The sequence below is a fragment of the Oreochromis niloticus genome, linkage group LG9, assembly GCF_001858045.2.
Source record: "Oreochromis niloticus isolate F11D_XX linkage group LG9, O_niloticus_UMD_NMBU, whole genome shotgun sequence".
Taxonomy (NCBI): Eukaryota; Metazoa; Chordata; class Actinopteri; order Cichliformes; family Cichlidae; genus Oreochromis; species Oreochromis niloticus.
Window position 1 is genome coordinate 30681595 of NC_031974.2, and position 9547 is coordinate 30691141.

At 41.3% G+C, this 9547-nt stretch overlaps 1 protein-coding gene across 10 annotated transcripts in view; it reads left to right on the forward strand.

Moving 5' to 3' along the window:
• hecw1a (HECT, C2 and WW domain containing E3 ubiquitin protein ligase 1a) overlaps positions 1 to 6628 on the forward strand; it is a 102347-nt gene extending 95719 nt beyond the window's left edge. For all 10 annotated transcript variants that reach the window (XM_005460465.4, XM_005460461.4, XM_013264403.3 and 7 more), the window contains 5 exons: positions 126 to 255; positions 516 to 662; positions 775 to 889; positions 1420 to 1618; positions 5169 to 6628. In XM_005460465.4, the coding sequence (XP_005460522.1) occupies positions 126 to 255; positions 516 to 662; positions 775 to 889; positions 1420 to 1618; positions 5169 to 5280 (703 nt within the window). In that variant the 3' untranslated portion in view covers positions 5281 to 6628. The remainder of the gene's footprint in view (positions 1 to 125; positions 256 to 515; positions 663 to 774; positions 890 to 1419; positions 1619 to 5168) is intronic.
• Positions 6629 to 9547: the final 2919 nt, after the last annotated feature.

Genomic DNA, 9547 nt, shown 5'->3' on the forward strand with positions numbered 1-9547 from the left:
GGTTTATATTCAGTTGAAACAGTTACAGCTAATGTCTGTTAGTGAGGAACATTTGAGGAACAAGTGAAGCGTGGCAGTCGTGTGTCAGGATATATCTGTACCTTTGACTTTTGCGTCTGTCTCAGGGCGACGGACCTGTCTGATCTGGAGTATCTGGATGAGGAGTTTCATCAGTCTCTACAGTGGATGAAAGACAACGACATCACCGACATCCTCGACCTAACCTTCACTGTCAACGAGGAGGTGTTTGGCCAGGTCAGTGTGTGTGTGTGTGTGTCCATCTGAGTGTGTCACTGACCCACCACCAGTCGTGGCAGATGGATGAACACTTTTTAATCAGAGCATCAAGTCAATTAAACTTTCCCATTGAAATGTGATTTGTTTTACATTTTTTTGAGCAGTGAAGCTTAACACCCGCTCACTTCCTTTTTGTTTTTCACCTGTCGAGGCTATAATGTCACTGACGTTCCACACTGCTGTTATTTACCTCTTTACTCTAATAACTGTGATGCCAGGTAACGGAGCGTGAGCTAAAGTCCGGTGGCGCCAACCTCCAAGTAACCGAGAAGAACAAGAAGGATTATATAGAGCGAATGGCCAAGTGGAGGGTGGAGAGAGGAGTGGTGCAACAGACGGAGGCGCTGGTCAGAGGCTTCTACGAGGTAAACAACACACAGTTTACTTCCTAGTGCCTGCAACCTCAAAGCATCATAATACACACATGGATATAAATGTTAGCACAAAGAACTGAACCTTTTGTTTCTTCCTTTCCAGGTGGTGGACTCCAGGCTCGTGTCGGTATTCGATGCGCGGGAGCTGGAGCTGGTCATTGCTGGGACAGTGGAGATTGACCTCGGTGACTGGAGAAACAACACCGAGTATAGAGGAGGTGTGTTAGACAAAGAAATTAGAAAGAAATATTGACTCTTTGATATTTGCATATTTGCAGCTCTTTATTTTTGTTTTTTAGCACTACTACCTTTACGCTGGTGCTCTTCCCAAAATAATCCCTTTTAAGGATTATTATGAGTTTGTCTTCTGTCTGAATCGAGATGGTTTAGCTCCAGTCTTCACATTAGATTAGGTCACATTAAGCCAACTTTCTGCAGAATGGATGCTCCTCGTAAACAAAATACTTGAACAGCAGGTGTGTAGGATTTCTGTGCTTTCACAGTGAGCACACAAATGAGTATATTAGCTGTACAACTGTAGAAAATCCTGTGTGAAACCGAATTTTTAGAGCAGTTTGAAGCCTGACATTTTGTCATATACTCAGTTGAAACTTGGACTAAGTTAAATGTGGGTTGCCACTAATTTAACTGCAAATGAATAAAAGAAAATGGCATAGTAAAATGCATTGTGTGTTTTGTGTTGGTCAATGTGTGTAACCTTAGTTACATGTGATGTCGCACACGCTAGGTTACCATGACGGCCACATAGTGATGCGCTGGTTTTGGGCTGCAGTGGAGCGCTTCAACAATGAGCAACGCCTCCGTCTGCTGCAGTTCGTCACAGGGACATCCAGCGTTCCCTACGAAGGCTTTGCTGCCTTGCGAGGTTCGAATGGCCTCCGGCGCTTCTGCATTGAGAAGTGGGGCAAAGTGACATCGCTACCCAGGTATCTAGTCCTCTTCTGCACTCCTAACTGTTCTTTGCAATCAGTAAGGAACATAATTCAAGTAGAGTGAGCTCATCCTGGCCACCAGGAACAACACAGCACAGTTTTCTACATAGCCTGCAGTATTTTGTGTGTATTTTTAAAACAAGCAATCAGGAGGATGGCACTTCAGCACCAGAATGTAGATTTATCAGCTGGTAGAAATAGTTCCCAAATGATGGAACTCGTAGCTCTGTAAGAAAATTACTAAAAACCTATTTAGCTTTAAATCTGAACCTTTATGACAATCCACCTGACTATACCTGTTCTACCATGAACAGAATCAGTGACAAAGGGGAATCCTGGCAGAGTCCAACACCCACCAGAAATCCACAAAAGTCCAAAAAACACACGTAGACAGATTGTACGAACCCCCACGTACTCTCAATTGTCCTCAAGAGGATTAAAAGCTGATCTGTTGTTCCACGACCAGGATAAGGAACGGCGTTGTTCCTCTTGAATCTGAGGTTCTACTAACAGACAGACACATTTCTCCAATACGCTGGCATAGACCCCGTGGGAGGCAGAGGACTGTGATTCCTCCTATAGTTAGAGCACAACCTCCAGTGTGCCAATCCAGAGGCAGCAGCCCCACCAGGCTCCCTCACCTTCAGTGTCCACCATGTGGTTGTGGGAAGAACACCGCCACAGGTAGCAACAACTTTGCAGCCACAGCTCCTTGCAGCCAGTCCCCTTCTAAATACAATCACAGCTCTTTCAGAGGTGAGAACTGCAGATCTCAGCACACCCTCACTATACATTTAGGTACACCAGGTCTGTCCAGCATCTTCCCCCGCCACCTGATCCAAGTCACCACCAGGCAGGGATCAGTTTACAGTTCAGCACCTCTTTAGAGACATGCGGCCACAGATCTCATAAGGCCTGTGATCTAAGCTGTCCTGGTGCCATGCGCACTTATGAACACATTTATGCATGAAAATAAAGTATGTTGTACTTCACTCCATAGGTTCTCTACAGTAAAATGATTTCATTACTACTGATCTTTTCACTACAGAGCTGTAATCATACTTTCCTTGCGGACAGGGTTTGTTTGTTTTCTTTCATATCAACTGAGAGTTGTAATACTGAAGTTGAAGCTGGAATCAGCTCAGTCATAGGTTTTAGGAGAAAAGCTGAAATACCATCAGGCACGCAGGCCTTCTTGGTATTCAGCTTTTTAAAAACTATATTCAAAGCATCAGCGCAATCTCCAAAATCAAAACAATTTTTAAAACTGTTAAGAAAATCAGCTTTTTACAGTTCATTTATGACATGCAGTATTTCTGACTTTTTTTCTTGAGAAGTCTTTTCTGATTCGTCAGTGCTTTTTTGCTTTGCTCGTGCTTTTTTGTAATTTTCCTTTGACGTCTTTTTAAACTGCTCTCAGCTCCATTTCCCATTCTTTTGGAAAGCTTATTCTAATGTATTGTTTTAATTCGGGAGTTGTGCTGGTTGTTGTTTGGATATAGTTGGATAGTAATGGATATTTTTGACACACAGTGTCAGCACACAAGTGAATATACCCTGTAAACGCCTCTACCATGTCATCATCTTGTTGAAAGACATCCCAGTCTGTAGATGGAAAACAGTCATTTAACTCCTTCATGTAATTATCATGCCAGAGCCTGACCATCTCTGAGGTTTACTACGTTTCAATGCAGATCTGTGAGTGGGGGATGAGCTAGATGGTGCGAATTACAAAGAGGTGGTTACATCTCAACACAGTGTGCATCTTTTATATTACCGTAACATTTGTCCAGTGTCTTGTTTTTTCATTATGAACATATTGCTGATCCAATATTGGCCGGGAACACATGTAAATGACATGTTTTTAATTGATGTCAGTATCTGTAAATACTGATTGCCTTTCATGATTTTGGGAGTAATAACGACACCTGAGATCATGAAGGTTGTTCCCTTGACATCAAAACTGCAACACTAAAACTGTCTGCCATCTCAAAGTACCTGGACTTTGATTGGCTGCAGCAGCGTATTATTTTATTGAAGCACTGTATACAGGATATACAGTTCAAATGTGTTGACATTGATCAGCAGAGAGGCTGTTTGGCTATCCCACTTCTGCAGTGCAGCTAGATGAGAAATTGTTCTCCGACCTTGGAGTCAGATGTTAATTTGATAAACAAGCAGTGCTCAGCAGAAAGTATGCAAGAGTCAGGTTTTACTCCAAAGGAGGGAAAAGGTGCCAGTGTTTGACACTTGCCTGGAGCGCTCTCACCATTTTGTTGTTCAGCTAATAATAGGAAGTGTGGAAATGGCGTGTATGGGACTGTGTCCAGCCTTTTTCAGACGTGGGATACTTCAAATTGACAGCCTCCTCATTTTTTCAAAATCACTTCCGACATAGGTCACCTTAGTAGTATTTGCACTGAAAGGACACAGGAACTTTCTTTCAAGGAACTAAAAGATTCCTCTGCACCATTAGTTGTCAGTCTTTCTACTACATCTAAGTAGCTTTAACTATTAGACAGTCAATCTTGTCATGTAAAAAAGTGTTTTTACGTGTTATTTTTGTGTGCAGCTACACATCTCACTGCTCCAGACGAGTTAATATATCAGTCAACAGGGCCGTCATTGGCTTATTGTTACATTAATCTGGGCATTCCAACTTTGAGTAATCCAGTAGGTGGCAGTAATGTAGAAGATATTCTTCAAAACAGTCCTGTTTTTAAATCAGCTGTGTAACTCTAAAAGACTCATATCTTGTATGTTGCTATCAATGTTCATGGTACTGCCTGCACTGTGCTGATAATTCAGTTCAGTTCTACTGAATTTATATGGCATCAAAACACAAGAAGAGTTGCCTCAAGGCACTTTATATATATAAGTATTACTAGGGCTGATCTTTTAGGACTGCCTCATCCATCTTTTATAGAAAACTGATCAGACATGAAGCTGACACATTCAGATTTCAGATTCAGACATTTAAATATTTTAACATTAACTGTTTGTTCTGTAATTTTACATGGCCAATCCCGGCTAGCCAGAGATTTTTACTATGCAGATAGCGCCACATCTCTGTGGGACTTTGATGTAGAAAAAATGTGTCAGCCATGTCAGGTGAACCTGACATGTAAGCTCTTGACTGCAGTAACCACATTCTGCATGGGTTTATGGATTTTAACCTGCAAGGAAAACGGGCTGCTGCTAGCATCGCTAACAAAGCTAGTCTGCTAGCTAACACCTGTATGTGAGTGCAGTGTTATGCACAATGCAAAGTGCCACACCAATATTTAATCTGAACAGTTTCAAATAACTCCTTTATTCACACATAATATTTGTTCATCATCTTGTCTAATAAAGTGAGTTTAATTTAGAGGCTGTTGGGACCAGCCCAGCTGAAAAGGAGGCTAATGAGCATGCTCGTCTACTTGTCTACCTCTTATATAGTCTGGCTCTCAGTTCTATTTATGGAATGTAATTTTTAAAGTGGATAAAAGACAAGCTCCATTCTGTTTAAAATGTCCGTCTCTTTCTCGCTCTCATTTCTCAGGGCTCACACCTGCTTTAACCGCCTCGACCTGCCTCCCTACCCTTCATACACCATGCTGTATGAGAAACTGCTCATCGCTGTGGAAGAAACCAGCACATTTGGTCTGGAGTGAGACGGACAAATCAAACACTGCACGCCTCTGTGTCCAACACTGGCTGCGCCAAAATGTGAAAGGAGCGCAGCCTAACCTTAAAGATCCCGGAATTGTACTGGAAATATTTCTGATCATTTTGGATATACAGTATGTTTGTCACTGTTATGGTTCTGTGCGTCAGAGTCTGTCACTTAGCTATGAGGATCTTTACGATTGCACGCAACACTCACGGCGTCACAGCACTTATTTTTCTATAAATCATTAGAAAATAAGAAACAATTACAAAGGCTTTTTTATAATTAATATTGATTAGTTTATGTGTACCTGAAGAATGAGTATGTCAAATCGAATCAAGACCTTTTGTTGCATGTACCACAATTCATCCGACAATGAAAATGCTTTGGCTAATAGAAGCAAAAGCAAAGTATTTATACTCAGTACAGCAACAAGTGAAAAGTAATGTACACAAATAAGAACAATATTAGTAAGACAATAACACTGAAAACAGTAATTTTCCATATGACAACAACAGTAATGTGCTTGGGGACATGCTGGAATTTATCTTTAATAGACAGAAAATATTAAAATAATTTAATAACCATCAAAACCTAGTTTAGAAAGAAAATCGGAAAGAGAAATGAAAGTAATGGGTTAAAACCATTAATAGAATTAAATACTATTAGTTACTCTAAAAAATGTTACAGTCATTGCAAACTTTGATTCAGAAATCTTTTTTTTAAATCAAAAGATGTATGCAAAGATTGTTACACAAATCCTCAGGTGGTTTCCTGCTGTAGACTGTAGAATGTCTAATGCAAGTTTAAATTAAAAAGAAAAAAAAACCTCAATCAGTTTAATACAAAGTTTAGTAGCCCTGAAGCCAAAGGAACAATTGTCTGGGTTTTTTGTTGTTGTTGTTTTTTTTAAAGTGGAGATACTACAAATACCAATATGTATCTGTCTGGACTGCAGCAGCCCAAAAGGAACTTGCCTGAGGACTTAAGAACAGAACTGCAACACAATGGAAAATAAGAAATTAAGGCAAATATATGAAGAGCTGCAGACAATTAAGAGAGAAAGACTGACTATCACTGAACTCAAAAAACTCCCAACAGGTAAAGAAAACTGCACTGAAGACAAGGTGAATAACACATGCTCAGAAACTACTGAACATCTGGAAATGAAATGATACATTAATGTCAATAATGGGCAAGCCACAAAGCAGTGAAGTTTCTGTTTCAAGCAATGTGACGTGTAGTCTGGTACACTGGAAATGAGGAAATATACATTCACAGCATCCAGGTAAAGGTTGTACTCACATAAAAAGACAGGGCCCTCTCTGCAATTAAAGACTCCGCAGTACTAACATGCTTCTGATACTCATCCTGGAAGGGTTGCATCTGGGCCCACAGCTTCCGGTACTGTGCCTCCCTTTAAAGTGATGACAACAACTGGACACAGAGATTCCTCAGTCCTGTCTGACTGGACACTGATGTTGCATACAGCTCAGTGATGAGGCAATGATGTCAAGTATTGCGAATGCAAAAGTAGCCATCAATTCCAGCACAAGGGCTTCTGGGATTCCTTTTGTGGAGACTAAGGGCGATTATGTCAAACCTAGCAAACGTGAGCGCCATGACTCGTGACACTTCATGACAGAATTTATACTTGGACGCTCTCCAGATGGGTAAGGAGGACTTAAAGTGGGATTCTGCTTTCAGCCTGTGGTCTGGCTGTTTGAATGGGAGGTTCTCACACTCTTGTTCGAGTCTTCCACAAACGAACTTGTCATTTCTGACCATGCACCATTGGTGTTGCTCTTTGTATGGAGCCGGTACTCCAGTATGTAACTCTTTACTGTCTCAAACACAGTGACCAGTGCAAGAGCAGCGTGTGGAATCTCCAATGGCCTCAGACCAATGTAACAGATCCCTGAACTGATGTGGCCCTACTGGTACAAAGGTGCGATGTGTAAAGGGACAAACCAGTGTAACATATGCAATAGTTGAGACCTTTACTCCAATCTGTTCCACAGTCTGCCATATTGTTTTAGACACTGACTGACTGCAGTGCACCCTTGACATCTCCAGCCCCTTGCCTGCGTCTCTAGCTGAGTGATAAAGCTGTGCCTCAGTTACTTGCTGCCTCATACATGCCCTGTGGGGGTAGTACTGACAAAAGGAAAGTCATTTGCCTTGTTTTATTTTAAGTCAGGTTAATTGATAATAGTCACTGATTATTGTATTCACAATGGATGTAGCTTTGCGGGCAGATAACTAGCCTGATATAAGCAATGCCAAATATTAACGGAACCAGGAGGCATTAAAGCTGGCTGGAAATCTGACACATTTTAGCCGGATTTGACAGATACACTTGTAGCTACCCTCCCCAAGCTGTAGGCTTTTGTCAGCCTAACTGTTGAATAAGCTGTAAGGCTAACAGAGAACTAATGGCTTACACATCAAAGTGTGTTTCACCATTTCAAGTACAGCTGCAATGTTCATAAAACTTGACAAAAGTTGGCAAAAATGCTTTCTTGTGGAGTTGCGTATCTTTGTCGCAGGCTAGGCACAAGTCTCCAACCTTGCTGTCAGCGGTCAAGGCACCAGGTTTCTGAATGTTTCTGAAACCCATGACTGAAATCATGACATACACAATATTGTAGTCCATTTACATCTCACCCTAACTTTTTTAAAACTTTATTAATACCCAGTTAAGGCAGACTACTCCAATAACAGAAGAGTTCAGATAACGAATGAACTGGAAACACTTCTGAATAATGGAGTGTAGTTTTTGTTCATGATCCAGTTCTGATTAAGTGACTAGGCCTGTCAGGGCTCTAGACTAACTTTTTGCCACAGTTGCACCGGTGGCGATGCGGTTGAAAAATTTGAGTGCGCCTAACTTAGGTGCACCGGCACAAAAGTTAGGCGCACTCAAATTTTTCAACCGCGTCACTTAACACCGCAGTTTTACATGTGCACTTTCTTTGGGGGGGAAGTCCATACAGACAATATTCATTTCTAAATTATTAACTAACAATCTTGTGCTTAAAGTGCTTTGTCAATATTGTAGAAAATGTTAAACTTAATCATCACATCGGCCTCCTCTGACGACCTGTTTGCTGCTGCCTGCTGCTGAAAGGCAGTGGGGAGAGGGGACACGTGGGCAGTGCATTTATTGCAGCATATAATGTGTTTTCTGGATACACTGCTGCTTTTTCAGCATTCAAAGATTGATGGCACCGTGTCAGAGCTGGCTATGAATTTCAGACGGATCAGGCCTTAACTTAACAAAAAAGTTATCAATAGTTCTTTTCATCTTTTCTTATTACCCACAGCTACATCCACTTCTGTCAGGCCTAGGCTGCTCACTAGGGCTGGGTATCATCACTGATTTCTATAATCCATTCGATTTCAGTTCTTAAAGTCCTGATTCGATTCAATTTTGACTCAGACAGTCAGAAATTTTATCATTCTGATCATTTATTAGCACTGATACATGTGAGACTTCATCAGAATTGTGAACATCACAGCAAATGCCTTTGTGTCAAAGTAACTGAGAATAAAACACAGAAAAACATGAAGGAGATTTTCCTGGCCTGGATTTTTATAGCAGATAACCTTAAAAATATTCTGCAATTTTGCATAATTTTAAGGAGTTTAAATTTCTTCAATATTGAACAGCAGAAATTAGGCTTTCTTGTCCGAGGTCATTTAAGTGAAAAAAAGAAAAAGACAGCGGCCGACAGCGCTGTAAACAACGGTAGACTGGTGGGTAATAAGCGAATGAATAATGCAGAAAACAGAGATTTGAGACGGGAAACTGATCTTGAAGTACAGAGAGAGAGAGAGGGAGAGAGAGCTGTGCATGAAGTGTGATTTCTATTGTGGTGGAAGCAAAACAGCAAAACAGAGGGAATTCATGACGACATCGATCAAATGTGAAGCGCAGTTTGCTGCTTCTTTTGCTGCTGGCTCGGTGAATTTTGGTTGGAGAGACAAAACCTGCAGCTCAGAATCAGCGCAAAAAAGACGGAAACACAGCGCGGACCCGACGCATCAGAATCGGTGAGCTCCGACGGCGTGTCCGTGTTCGGGCCGTCAGATGAGAAAGACGAGAAAGACAAGGCTGATTCTGTTGTGTCGGGTCTGTGTTTACGTCTTTGTGTGGAATCCGTGTACCTGCTCTCATTTGCTGTTTGGTGGTTGTTGAAATAGTTTTGTGAGCTTTAATATGAGAATCTGGCAATTCTGGCAAAACACAGTTATATTTAAAACTCGAT